This window comes from Ovis canadensis, chromosome 16 (genome assembly GCF_042477335.2).
Source record: "Ovis canadensis isolate MfBH-ARS-UI-01 breed Bighorn chromosome 16, ARS-UI_OviCan_v2, whole genome shotgun sequence".
Taxonomy (NCBI): Eukaryota; Metazoa; Chordata; class Mammalia; order Artiodactyla; family Bovidae; genus Ovis; species Ovis canadensis.
In genome coordinates, this window is record NC_091260.1 from 37270163 (window position 1) to 37284716 (window position 14554).

At 46.7% G+C, this 14554-nt stretch overlaps 1 protein-coding gene across 2 annotated transcripts in view; it reads left to right on the forward strand.

Moving 5' to 3' along the window:
- Positions 1-1424: 1424 nt before the first annotated feature.
- LOC138422011 (chondroitin sulfate proteoglycan 4-like) overlaps positions 1425-14554 on the forward strand; it is a 73215-nt gene continuing 60085 nt past the window's right edge. For both annotated transcript variants that reach the window (XM_069556551.1, XM_069556552.1), the window contains exons 1-2: positions 1425-3103; positions 14105-14268. In XM_069556551.1, coding sequence (XP_069412652.1) covers positions 3025-3103; positions 14105-14268 — 243 coding nt within the window. In that variant the 5' untranslated portion in view covers positions 1425-3024. The remainder of the gene's footprint in view (positions 3104-14104; positions 14269-14554) is intronic.

Sequence of the window (14554 nt, forward strand, 5' to 3'; positions counted from 1 at the left end):
CTGGTGGGCTACGGTCCATGTGGTCACAGAGTCGAATATGACTGAGAGACTGACACTTTCTACTTTCTTTCAACTTTCTTTGTGGTCCAAGTCTCACATCCACACATGACTACTGGGAAAACCATAGCTTTGACTAGATGGACCTTTGTTGGCAAAGTAATGTCTCTGCTTGTTAATATGCTGCCTAGGTTGGTCATAGCTTTCCTTCAAAGGAGCAAGTATCCTTTAATTTCATGGCTGCAGTCACCATCTGCAGTGGTTCTGGAGCCCAAGAAAATAAAGTCTGTCACTGTTTCCATTGTTTTCCCATCTATTTTCCATGAAGTGATGGGATTGGATATCATGAACTTAGTTTTTTGAATGTTGAGTTTTAAGCCAACTTTTTCACTCTCCTCTTTCACTTTCATCAAAAAGGCTCTTTAGTTCCTCTTTGCTTTCTGCCATAAGGGTGGTGTCATCTGCATATCTGAGGTTATTGATATTTCTCCCGGCAATCTTGATTGCAGCTTGTGCTTCATCCAGCCCGGCATTTCTCATACTCTGCATAGAAGTTAAGTAAGCAGGGTGACAATATATAGCCTTGATGTACTCCTTTCCCTATTTGGAACCAGTCTGTTGTTTCATGTCTGGTTCTAACTGCTGCTTCTTGACCTGCATACAGATTTCTCAGAAGGCAGATGAGATAATCTGGTATTCCCATCTCTTGAAGAATTTTCCAGAGTTTGTTGTGATCCACACAGTCAAAGGCTTTGGCATAATCAACAAAGCAGAAGTAGATATTTTCCCAGAACTCTCTTCCTTTGTCTATGATCCAACAGATGTTGGTAATTTGATGTCTTGTTCCTCTGCCTTTTCTAAATCCAACTTGAACATCTGGAAGTTCTCAGTTCACGTGCTATTGAAGGCTCATTTGGAGAATTCTGAGCATTGCTAGCATGTGAGAGAAGTCCAATTGTGCGGTTGCTGAACATTTTTTGACATTGCCTTTCTTTGGGATTGAAATGAAAACTGACATTTTCCAGTTCTGTGGCCACTGCTGAGTTTTCCAAATTTGCTGGCACACTGAGTGCAGCACTTTCACAGCATCATCTTTTTCAGTTTGAAATAGCTGAACTGGAATTCCATCACCTCCACTGGCTTCTTTCATAGTGATGCTTCCTAAAGCCCACTTGACTTTGCATTCCAGGATGTCTGGCTCTAGGTGAGTGATCACACCATCATGGTTATCTGGGTCATTAAGATCTTTATTGTATAGTTCTTCTGTGTATTCTTGCCACTTTTCTTAATATCTTCTGCTTCTGTTAGGTCCATACTGTTTCTGTCCTTTATTGTGCCCGTCTTTGCATGAAATGTTCCCTTGGTATCTCTAATTTTCTTGAGGAGATCTCGAGTCTTTCCCATTCTATTGTTTTCCTCTATTTCTTTGCATTGATCACTGAGGAAGCGTTTCTCCTTGCTCTTCTTTGGAACTCTGCATTCAAATGGGTATATTTTTCCTTTTCTCCTTTGCCTTTCACTTCTTTTCTCAGCTATTTGTAAAGCTTCCTCAGACAACCATTTTGCCTTTTGGCATTTCTTTTTCTTGGGGATGGTCTTGATCACTGCCTCCTGTACAATGTCACAAACCTCCATCCATAGTTCTTCAGGTACTCTATCATATCTAATCCCTTGAATCTATTTGTCACTTCCACTGTATAATCATAAGGGGTTTGATTTACCTGAATTTTTTCCCCATTTTCTTCAATTTAAGTCTGCATTTTGCAATAAGGAGTTCATGATCTGAGCCACAAGTCAGCTCCCGGTCTTTTTATTTTTGTCTTCAATAGTACATATGGCTAAGCCCATGGAAGGAAAATGAGACGGCGCTCCATCCTGAAGGAAAGAGAAAAGATGGCTCACTCTCAGGAGTGTGTGTCTAGCCAGAGTTGTTCCAAACTGGTCAGAGAAGCCCCATGGGCCTGGCTGGGGTCCTGGGTATAACAAGACTGCCCAGTGAGTTCTTACCACAAGCCAGGCACCATGCTCAACACTCAGTCCTCATGGGCTGGAATAACCACACAACTCACCTATGGGATCGGCATCATTACCTTCCTTTTACAGGAGTGGAGACAGAAGTTGAGACAATTAAGAGATTTGTTCAAGGTCACCTAATAATACCTGAATCGTGATTTGCCCTCAGGTCTCTTAAGGAACCAAGCTTCTATCCTTAACCAGGGATGGCGGTTGAGTAGAGGCTCCCTGGGGACACTGGTGGCCGTCTCGGGCTCTCTGGGCAATCTCGCTCTGCACTGCTTGCGCATTTACGTTTCTCTGGTTACTTGAGCCTGCCAGGAGAAAGTCTGCATGCCTGACTCAGCCTGCCCTTCCAACCCCAGGCACAGCTACACCTCCAGCTCTTGGCTAGGACACAGCCAGCCCGGGGCGGGACCCTTCTCTGTGCCAACACTCACATTCCTCGTGGACAGCCTTTCCATTTGTTTCGAATTCGAACGTGAGAATGGTAAAGCTGGAAGGGCCTTAGAGATTTGGTGCAATCTCCATTTCCAGAAGGAAGTAACAGAGGCTCAATTTGTGTTTAATTCTTATTCATCTGCTGGTGTCTATGCACCAGGTCAGCATTGGGGATTCAGCAATAAGCTGGCGCTCACTCTGGCACCTTAAAGTCGTGTTCGGTAAGGTCCTACCTCCACCAGGAATGCTTTCCCCTCCATTCTCCACTTCTCATCAGCGCCCGCACGCACAGTCAATTCCAGCGCAGAACTCGCCGCGCAGGGCTGGCGACTCGTGCTCTCTCCGTACCGAATCTGCCGGGGCTCTCTGGCCCCGGCGCCGGGCGGAGCGTGATGGGGCGCAACAGCTGCGGGCTGCCTGCAGCTCTCCCCGCCCCGGCCCAGCCCCGGCGCTGGTTGGGGGCGGCGCCCCCGGGTCCCGCTCCGGGTCCCTGCCGGGGCCGGGGAGGGGCCGAAGCAGGTAGCTCAGCAGCCACCCGGGAGCGAGCTCGGAGCTCGGGGCTGTTGCAGCGGGATGGGGCGCCTCGGGGCCCGCCGCCTCGTCCTGCTCGCCGCCTTCCTGGGGCTCTGCGGGGCGCGCAGGGCGCTTGGAGGTACGCGCCCCCAACCTCCCCACTTCCCCTCCCCGTCCCTTCCCCGGCTGGCCGCGCGCGGAGCCCGCTAGGGGCGGTGGGGAGCGGGGCGGAGGGCGCGGGCGGGAGCCCCGTGTGATCCGAGGGCCCCGGGAGAGCCCGCGGCCCGGCCAGCCCCGCAGCGAGCGCGACTTGGACTCTCAGGCGGGGCCTCGGGAGCCGGGCAGCCGGGGGAGGAGACCGCTCGGCCCTGCGCAGTGGCTCCGTCGCCTCCGCGGAAGACTTCCGACTCCCCGCCCCGCGCGGCGCGGCCCCTCCGGTCCCGGCCAGTGCGCGAGCCCCGGGGGCGGGCCCTGCGCCGCGGGTCTGGGCTTTGGGGCCGGACTCTCGGCGGCACTCGAACGAGCAGAAGGAAGGCTTCCTGCTGTCCTCCCTTCTCAGACTTTCCAGCCCTGCCCTACCCAGACCCTCCCTCGACTGCTCGTGACCCTCAAGAGGCCTTCAACTGCTCGCCGAGTTTCTTTTGTGGGTGGCTGCCCTCTCGTTCGGAGAAGGCAATGGCAGCCCACTCCAGTACTCTTGCCTGGAAAATCCCATGGACGGAGGAGCCTGGTAGGCTACAGTCCATGGGGTCGCCAAGAGTCGGACACGACTGAGCGACTTCACTTTCCCTTTTCACTTTCATGCATTGGAGAAGGAAATGGCAACCCACTCCAGTGTTCTTGCCTGGAGAACAATCCCAGGGACAGAGGAGCCTGGTAGGAGGCCGTCTATGGTGTCACACAGAGTCGGACACGACTGAAGCGGCTTAGCAGCAGCAGCAGCAGCCCTCTCCTTCCTTAAGTCCCCTCACAGTTCCGCAGACGTTTTCTGGACCCCATTCGCTGGAGGTGCTTTACATTTCCTTGGCGGCTTTTAGAAGTCAGAGATGACTAGTAAAAGCACAGTGACTTTTGACATCATTGAGCTGGACACTGGGGCCTTCCTGCCCTCTCTGGCTCCTTGAAATTTATTTCACTTTATAACAAAAGACATTCTTCGAGACTTGAGAACTCATTCTCAATCAAAGGCCTTGCCAATCTTTGTGGTCTTCTGATTAAGTTCGGAATGGTTCTTTACTTCACTTTAGGCAATTTTGCAAGGAGCTCTGGGGTGATGTACAGCGCCCGGCCCTGTACTGGGGCACGCCTGGCTCTCACCCCTGTGCAGACCTGTTTCAAAGTTCCTCTGACACTGGGCAGTCAGTTCTGCCGTTTGAGGCATTTGCGAACTCCTCCCTCTTCATCTTCCTCCTTCCAGATTCTTTTTTCTGCCCACTTCCCGGCCTCTTCTTGCCTGGGGGGCAGGGAGCAAGGGGAGGGTACAGGAGTCCAGGTGTGAGGCCCCTGTGGCTGTGGCTTTGGTGTATCGTTGAGAGGGAAGGTGCTGGCTGCAGGCCAGGGGGATCTGAGTGGGCAGTGAATGGTGTTGGGGGATAGGTGAGGTGGTGATGGTCACGGCCAGGGATCTGAGTGGTCCCTGTGGGGTGATGAGAAGCCTATGGCTTTGGAATTAGGTGGATTTGAGCTTTAATCTGGGTGTCATCACCTATTCTCATAGTGACTTTGGGAAAAATTTCTTGGTCTTGATGTTGCTTTTGTAAAACTGGGATGATAATTGCTTCTTTAGAATTCTTTATGAGGGGTAAAGAATCCACTTGTAATGCAGGAGACACAGGGGTTGGGGGTAGGGGAGGTGGGGGGAGGGTTTTAATCCCTGGGTTGGAAAGCTCACCTGGAGGAAGGCAGGGCAACTCACTCCAGTATTCTTGCCTGGAGAATCCCATGGACCTGTTGCAGGAAGGGGGACTCCTTCCAGGGCCCAAAAGTGGGCTCTTGTCTAACACTCAAAATGAATTGTCTGAGGAGACACATCTGCTGACAAAGCAAGAGATTTTATTGGGAAAGAACACCCGGGTGGAGAGCAGTAGGGCAAGGGAACCCAGGAGGACTGCCCTGCCAGTCAGCAAGACTGCTGTGGCTCGCAGTCTTGGGTTTTAAGGTGATGGAATTAGTTTCCCGGTTGTTTTTAGCCAATCTTCTGACTCAGAGTCCTTCCTGGTGGTGCATGCCTTGTTCAGCCAAGATGGATGCCAGAGAGGAGGATTCTGGGAGGTGGTCGGACATGTGGTGTCTCCTTTTGACCTTTCCTGAACTCTTCCAGTTGGTGGTGGCTTATTAGTTCTGTGTTCCTTACCAGGACCTCCTGTCGTAAAACAACTCATGCGAACAGTTACTATGGTGCCTGGCCAAGGGTGAGCGGTTTCAGTCAGTGTGCTTTCCCTAACAGACCGAGGAGCTTGGTGGGCTGTGGTCCATAGGGTTACAAAAAGTTGGACATGACTGAAGTGACTGATCACGCACGCAGGCAAGACCTCCACACAGGCAAGACATGGCAGCCTGGAAACTACTGGATAAACGCTCATTTCCCTTCTCTCCTACTAATGACTCTCCTGTCCTCTTCATCTGTGTGATTAGCTTGGGCATGAGACCCAATAGGTTAGATATCCATTGAGGGGTGCAGAATATGGATAGAGGAGATTTATTGAATGAAGCCCTGGAGAAGGAAATGGCAACCCACCCCAGTTTTCTTGCCTGGAAAATTCCATGGACAGAGGAGCCTGGTAGGCTACCGTCCACGGGATCACAAAGAGTTGGACATGACTGAGTGACTGAGCACAGATTGAATGAAGAATTCCATAGCATATAATTTAACATGTATACTGTTCTTCACCCTCAGCTCTAATTGCATGACAAATATCGGATACTGAGGTCTCACCAAAAGCTGCTTTCAGGCACTTTGAAGAATATATTCTTGCTTAGCCAGATGCGTAATGTGAGCTTATCTTTCTTCCTTGGGTGATTCGGGCTGTTGTTTTGAAGAATCTAATTGAAGATGCCAACTAAAAAACGCACAACGTGAAGTTGCAAGTTAAGTTTTATATTTGGGGCAAAATGAGGAGACAGCAGGGAGACAGCATTTCAGATAGCTCTGAGAAACCGCTCCAAAGAGGTAGTGGGGAAGGTCAGTGTATACGTGATTTTGGTGAAGTTGGAGTGCATGCACTCAAGCAGCTATTTTCTACAGAAGGTTTTTGCTAGTCACAAGGAGCAGTCGTCACCATGAAGGATTTTAGTGCTTTTCTAGATGTGAGGAGACTCAAGAAATGGGCTTATAAAATCGTCTCCTGAAAATATCTAACTATCTGAGGACCTGTTCTGCAAGTTTTTCTCAGAGCACAGAATGCCTCACTTCTAATCTCCACCCTGAACTCCTTGCAGAGGGTGTTTTGTTGAAAATCAGCAGCTGCAGTAGCAACTGATTTAGTCCTTGTAGAGGTAGATGGCAAGTATCAATATATGGTTGACAAAGGCTTAGATAAATGCTGCTGTCAGTCTTTATGTGACACAGGGTGTTATGTCCTTATGGAGTCTCATCACAGTAGGAAGTCACCTTTGTCTGGTAAGCAGATTGGGGATGCTACAGATACTCTGGCTGAGATAGTCACATCTTAATTCATTCAACATGGATGATATTACTTTACATAGTAAAAGGGACTTTGCAGATGATATCAAATTAGGGATTTTGAAGGTGGAGAGATTATCCTGAATTATCTCAACGGGCCCTAAAGGTGATCATAGGGGTGCCACAAGAGGAGGGTAGGAGGGTCAAAATCAAAGAAGGAGATGGTGTGATGGAAGCAGAGGTCAGACTGGTAGCATTGCTGGCTGGGGTCGCAAGTCAAGATATGTGATGGTCTCTAGAAGTTGGACAAGGCAACGAGACAGAGTCTCCCCCAGAGCTTCCAGAAAGAATGTAGGCATTCAAGCACTTTGATTTAGCTCAGTGAGAATGCAGGCATTCAAGCACTTTGATTTAGCTCAGTGAACTCCAGAACTCTTTAACACAATCAATGTGTGTCATTTTAAGCCATTAAATTAGTGGCAGTTTGTTAGCAGTTCAGTCGTGTCTGACTCTTTGTGACCCCATGGACTAAACAGTCCATGGAATTCTCCATGCCAGAATACTGGAGTGGGTAGCCTTTTCCTTCTCTAGGGGATCTTCCCAACCCAGGGATCGAACACAGGTCTCCCGAATTGCAGGTGGATTCTTTACCAGCTGAGCCACCAGGGAAGCCCTAACAGCAGCAATAGGAAGCTTATAGAGGGAGTGTCTGAACTAGTAAGAGATTATATAAAGGGCTATTTAATTCTGTTTTTAAACTTTTTATTTTATAGTAGAGTATGCATGAGTGCTAAGTCATTTCAGTCATGTCCTAGTCCCATGGACTAGTCCTCCAGGCTCCTCTGTTCATGGAATCCTCCAGGCAAGAATACTGGAGTGAGTTGCCATGCCCTCCTCCAGGAGATCTTCCCACCCAGAGATCGAACCCATGTCTCTATGTCTCCTGCACTGGCAGGCAGGTTCTTTACCACTAGCCTCACCTGGGAAGCCCTTTATGTTAGAGTATAGCTGATTAACAGTGTTGTGATAGTTTCAGATGGACAGTAAAAGAACTCAGCCATATATATGTGTGTATCCATTCTCCCCCAAACTCCCCTCCCATCCAGGCTGCCACATATCATTGAGCAGAGTTCCGAGGGCCATTTGATTCTGATTGTCAGGATAAGGCCCATGCCATCAGAGAGCAAGGGAGCTGGGAGCTTTAGAGAAGGTTCTCTCCGTGAGCAGAGTGAGCCTGGCTCCAGCACTCACTCTAGAGCCTGTGGCTGGGCCTAGAGAGCTCCTAGACAGTGGGGGAGCAGACACAGAAATGTCTGAGTGTCACTCGTGGAGCATTCAGGATAGGACACAAGCTCTGCTGTCACTAAGGAAGGAGCTGTCAGCTCAGCCGGAGGTGGCTGGGGACCAGGATGACCACTACCTCAATTCTGGGGGTTTCTATAGGAATCTACAACGTCTGCAGGATTAGCTCCCCCTGCAGTTGTGCGGGACACAATTTTTATGGCCATTTTTAGCAGGCCTAGAGAACGCCCCATTGAGAAGGGGTATGAGCAGGGCAAGTGCTGGTTTTCTCTTGCCACCTGAACAGTGGGCATGGAGACTGATGTTCGGGGAACGAATGAAAGTTGAGAGGCTGGTGCGACATGTCCTGCAGTAGCCAGGATTCCAGGGCTGTGGATTGCTCCAGCTCTTCCTGGAAACCTAAGATTTCCATCCTCACAGTGGCCTTGGGCCTACTACTCGCTTCTCCACCACCCTCCCAACTGTGTCAGAAACACATTTAGTATAGAGATGCGGAGCCAGGGACCCATCCCACCCTCCCAGCCTAGTGAACACCTGGTCAGCTGCCCAGCCTGCAGCCGTGGAGCAAATATCTATTCACTCATTGATTTTCTTTCTTAATTTAAATGTTAGCGGACCTGACTCTTGTGGGAGAGACTGTTAGAACTTTCCCTATTGGGATTTGCTTTCAGTGAATAAAGGAGGTCGGGCTTCCTAGGGCATGTTAGATATTTGTGCTAACTTTTTTCACATTTGTAAGTTTTCATCTATCTTAGAGTGCTGTGGATTAAGTTGTGCGCATGTGAGCTAAATTGCTTCAGTCATATTAGACTCTGTGTGACTCTATGGACTGTAGCCTGCCAGACTCCTCTGTCCATGGGATTTTTCAGGCAGGAATACTGAAGTAGGTTGCCATGCCCTCCTCTAGAGGATCGTCCTGACTGATGGAATCAGCGTCTCTTGCGTCTCCTGCATTTTGGCAGGTGGGTTCTTTATCACTAGCGCCACCTGGGAGGCTAGTGCATCAAGTTAGTGACCTCTTGAATAAATACTCAACGTCAGTTTGATAAAGTATGGGCCGTCAATACCATGGTGAAACACTGTCAAAGCTCTTAACAGATGCATTTGTTGTGACTTTCCTTTCCAAGTGAAGTTATTCCACTCAAATGATACAGTATGAATAAGAGCTGTTTTATAACTTCAGCCCTTCTCTTAGGACTTCATCTTAAGAGTCTGTATAATGCAAATACTCTAGCAAAGAAGTTTGCTTTCGTTGTTTTTTATTTTAATTTAAAAAATAATTTTCTATGCTTATGCCATATCATCTATAGAACATTTTGGAAGAAACATAGTGCATAAAAAGGCATGATATAAAGTTACCAAAAATACTGTATTATGAAAAGACAATTCTAATTTCAGTGTAACCAAACAGTTCTGAAATCTTTCTTTAAAATACTTTCCTGGTTAACTTCCGTCCTATTCTTGTTTTGCCCTTGCATAGTCACCAGACTGATCTTTCTAAAACATAGAACTGATATGTCTTTTTCCAACTGAAATCTGTAATGCTTCCTTACTGTCTGCAGAGTAAGGTTCAACCTTCTTAATATGTAAGTAATATGTAAGTAATATGTAAGTAATATGGAAGTCTGTTTAAGTCACCCACCCCTGTAAGTCAGGATCCAGGTGATCAGTCAGTTATTTACTCCCTAAACGTTTATTGAGAATTTCTTGTCATATATACACAACAAAACAAAGGAAAACTAAAGCTCCCCTCCCAGGTTCCCTCACTTAATAACTGGCTACTCAACCAGAAATTTGGATTGCCCCCTTGGCCTCTCCCTTTCCCTCTCCTGACAGTCTTACCTTTTAAATATCTCTTTAGCTTGCCTACCTCTCCCCTCTGCTTGCTTCTCCCCACCCTACCATCCCCTTGAGTCCCTTCTCTGCATTTCAGCCAGAGTCCTCTTCTAAGTTGCAATCTGGTTATGTCATGTCCCTGTGTGACCCCTTGATGGCCCTCTTCAGATAGTCTAAACTCTTCAGCTTGGCTTCTAAGCCATCATTTACAGAGTGCCTAATGTGCCCTGCACTGCTATGTGCACGGTGAAGCTATGATCAAGATCAACAAAGGCTCCTGACCTCAGAGTCTTACCTTCTGTTTGGAGTGGTGTGGTGTTGGGACCGAATAATAACCCAGAAAATAAATAGAGAAGATAATCAGAGATTCAAGTAAGAGTCTTGAAGGGAGTAGTCAGGTACTGGGACTGTTTTCTACCTTTGCAAACATGCATGTGTGTGTGTGTGTGTGTGTGTGTGGCTGTGCACATGCACTTTGAACTGGAAGTTCAGGGAAGGCCTCAAATGGATGCAGTGGTATTTGCCCCCGACCCCTCGTGCCTCTGCCAGCTGCAGCCTCTGCATCTTCTATCCTGGCTGCCCACTTCTTATACTGTGCTCAGCCACACTGGGCTTCTGGTTCCTCTCTTCTATCTCTCCCCACTTTTTTTCTTTCCTCTTCCTTTCCTCCACCCCTCACCAGCTCTTCCTAGAAGCCAGTGCCTTGCTGAAACACCTTTCCTCCATCTACCCTCCTTGACAAGGCCCAGTGCTTCTGTTGTGGTCTGAATTTCCTGGTTAATAATCAGGCAACTGTAATTGCTTGATTTACAGTCTTTCTAGTCACCACTGAATTCCCAGGACCAAACAGTCTGTGTGAACAGAATATGCACATGGGATGGGATATTTACATCTGCCAGGGAGAGACCTTAATAGATTGCTCCTTCCCTGATACCCCACTGGGCTCAAGCCAAGCTTCTGTTCTAGTACTTTCTGTTATCACTTGGATACTCTCTTTTTTCTAAACGATTTTCTCCTGTGATAGATTGGGGGTTTCTTTGTCTTATTAATTCTCCAACCAACCCTCATAGTACCTGGCACACAGTAAACGCCAAAAAACTTGAACGTAAAACCAAAGTCAAACAAAAATCCAGGAAGATGTAGTTTGAAAGAAGGAATTGAAACCAATTCTAAAGTAGGTAAAAGGAATCATATGGTCACCTACCTGGGAGAAATTACAGAAACCTTCCACGCAAAGTATTTTACCTCACGGCAAAACTTTGGTTTCTATTCAGACATTTCATCATTTATTTAAGGACACAAAATCAGGAAGTTGCTCTGATTTTTTGGTTCAACTTGATTCGCTTCCCTCCTGTAAAACACCCAAACACACCTTTCCCTTCGCTGCAGGTAGAGACTGCCTTTCTTTTTCTAGAAACCAGTTTTTCTTGTGCTTCTACTTGCTTTTTATTCTGATTTTGAGGCACTTACTAGGGACCACAAAAGTTAGGGTTGACTTGGAAGTATGGGGTTTCAGGCTGTCAGGCCAGAAGTTTTAAACCTGCCTCCTCGTTTGTCCCCTGAGGCAATGGAAATTTCTAGCCACCAGCTGAGACTGGGATTGATTCAGTGCCAGAGGTGAAACATGGGAAAATATAGGGATGTTGTTTATTAAGGTTACTTAGTCATTCTCAGCAGTAGATTTTATGATTTAGAAAACATTTCCTGGTTTTGAAAACTTAACAATACACCCTCTAAGTCTGTCAAAAATCGGAGTGGGGGGTTTCAGTAACGGGAGAGCCAGAAGGATAAGCTAGTGGATTTGTAATTGCTTTTTTCAACTTTATGACTGTGTCTCTATATTCTAGTTTTATTGAATTTAATTATTAATGGCTGTTTTTAATGAGGAAAAAGGATGCTTCTGCATATCTGAGGAAGTCTGAAAGAGATCGTGTTCATCTCCGTATCAACTTTGTATCTTGGTGAAAAAAAACAAACAAAAAACACTGGCTTGGTGGTTGGTTATGCTTAGGTTTTGTCTTAGCTCTGCTTCAAATTAACTTTGACTTTACCTAAGTCCGTAAGCTTCTTTAGGCCTGACTTGACTCAACTATAAAATGAAGGTTTATTGTTTAGTTCAGTTTGGTTCAATAAATAATTGCCTGATACCTGCCTACCTTGGATTGGATTCCCTAGAGAGAGAGACTTAGGAAAGGATTCTTGTGGGAGTAAATAATTGAGTGAGTGCTACCAGGAGAGAACTTTTAGGAAGTGATGGAAGCAGAGAGGGCAGGAAAAGAAACCAAGCAAAGATGGGGTCTCATCTCAGCTCTGAAATATGAAGAGCAAAACACCTCTTTTGATCAGTCATTGACTAGAGGTCGCCCTCCAGGACAGAGGGTATGATTTTACTGAAATTTCTGGATAACAGAGGTCATCAGCTAGGGGATGCATGTACCAACCTGTTAAAAGAGATCTAAATGGGGTATCAAAAATCTAGTATGCCACCTGGGTACCAGGTACTATGCTAGGTATTGGAGAGAGGAAGGCAAAAACGATGGAGTCCCTCATCATAGGAAACTCATGGACTGGTGCAGGAGATAGATGAATAAACAAGTAATTTTAATCCCCCAGGCAAATGCTAGGATAAAGAAATGCACAATGTTGTAGGAACAAAGAGGAGAAGCAGGCATTGCAGCCTGGGTTACTCAGGAAGCCCATCTGGCCAGGCTGTTTACTACTACCTATCAGTCTTTATTCTAACCTCAAGCCACTTCTGGCTCCATATAAACCAAATGATTAGATGTACTACCCCGTAGTTTTACCTTGGGGAGAATTTTCCCTCACTGGTGGTTTCATGGCCTCGCCTAAGAGCAGCTGCAGTGCAGTTGGGATCCATTTCCAGTCTGTGTGCACGTGATGATGCTGACTCAGCCGTGAACCAGGCTTAGGTGTTTGGTCCTTCCATCAGCTGGCAGTAAGGGGTTTCTCCCTTATTAGGCAACCAGACTCACAAGCTGAGGAAAAGGTGCTGACACAAGAAAGGTGACGACGTGAAGTTCCAGGCCACCATGTCATGTGGCTTGCTCATGACTTCTGGTCCTGTCCATGCTCAGTTCTGGATGTCCCACTTCTGTCCCTTGAATCTCTGCTTCCACCATCCACCCGTCATGGCAGTTCTGCCATGTGCGTCTCAAACTGAGTCATCACACTTTCTGTGCTTCTAGGATCTACCTTAGCTGTGAGTCCACATCATTTATAGCCGTCTGTGCCAGCAGGCTACATCCTGCCTCCCTGGGGATGTGCCCCCAGAAGTATATAAAGTCTCCCTATTTAACTTTATGTTCCTGCCCCCTTGATTAGGTATCCTTAGTCCCATGTGCATTTCCTGCTGGCACTACCTTCTGGATATGTCCTGCAGCTCCTGTAGGGTCTAGTCATGTCTCCATACTAGAGTTATGTTGTGACTTAGGCTTTTGGGTCTAGTGGTCAGGAGGAGAGATGGGTGTGTGTCTTCAGGGGTTACATGTTATTTGTGGGGAGAGGTTTCTGCATTCTCTTTCAGCAAAGGGAGGATCACTTTAATCAGGGAATGGGTCTTTTCTTCAGGATCAGAGCGTTCAGAGGGATCTAGGGACACAGGATATTTGAGCATTAATACCCCATCCCATAAGATGACTTATGAGATGTCCCCATCCCATAAGTCAAGTTTCCATTCTTTCCCAAACAAAGCCTTGGACGTGTCAGAGCCAGCCTGACATGATTGGAACTTGAACTTTGTTTGAAGCTGACAATGCCATTTTCTGGGTGAGAGTCTCAACTTCCCCTGCCCACCTGCTGTAAGAGATGAGAAAGACTTTATATGCTACAAGGGTAGCCCTTTGGCTTTCACACCTGCCTTGTAATTGTCAGCTAATCTCTCCTAGTTTTTCTTTGTCTTTTCCAAAGCTTCATTCAAACTTATCAATAGACATGCAATTCCATTGTTCTCATTGCTATTACTTGCCCTATATTTCTCATAGGTTGATATTTCAGAGCTGGCTAATGTGTTCCCTTTCACTACAATACCAGTTCACCATCAGCGACTTGGGATTAACCCCTTTAGAAGGGAAAGAAGCAGAATTGGGTATATAGAGAAGCAGATTTGCAGTTCAGTTTCAGTAGAAGCCTTGGCCCTCTTAAGAGTTCTGAAGAGGGACTGATCCATCAGAAGTGTCCTGAGTTGGAGTAAGAGAACACAGTGTTTATACCCCCCACGACAGATCTGTGGGCTATCCCAGGAAGCAGGTGTGGCCTTGGGTAAGGCAGCTGCCTTCAGCATGGTCTCTCCTGCAGGGAGGTGACAATATAAGTGTAACAGTCATTGTGTAATAAGTTTACTGACTTCTTTTTTTCCTACAGCTTCTTTTTATGGTGAAAGCTACGTGAGGCTCAATATCATAGACGTTTCCTCTGAGCTATCTCTTCAGTTAAAATTTCAAACCAGCAGACCACAAGGATTACTTTTTCTTACAGCTGGGGAAAATGACTACTGTATAATTGAACTTCTATCAGGAAACTTACGGGTAAGATTTTTTTTTAATCTTTAAAAATGTACAATGATTCAATTACTGGAGGGAAAAACAGTGAGAGAAAGAGAACAAAACACGTGATTATTGCTATTTCACTAGAATAAAATCAGATGCCACATGTAAGGGTTGAGATCTTCCCCCAATGTTGCGAGCATGTCTTAAATATTCCAATGCAAAACATTTTAATTTCAATATGTAGTCCATAAGTGTGGGAAGGGGTTTCCATGTCCAGGTTTCTCTTTATCTTTGTGAATGGCCATATTTTCTCAATAAAACACTA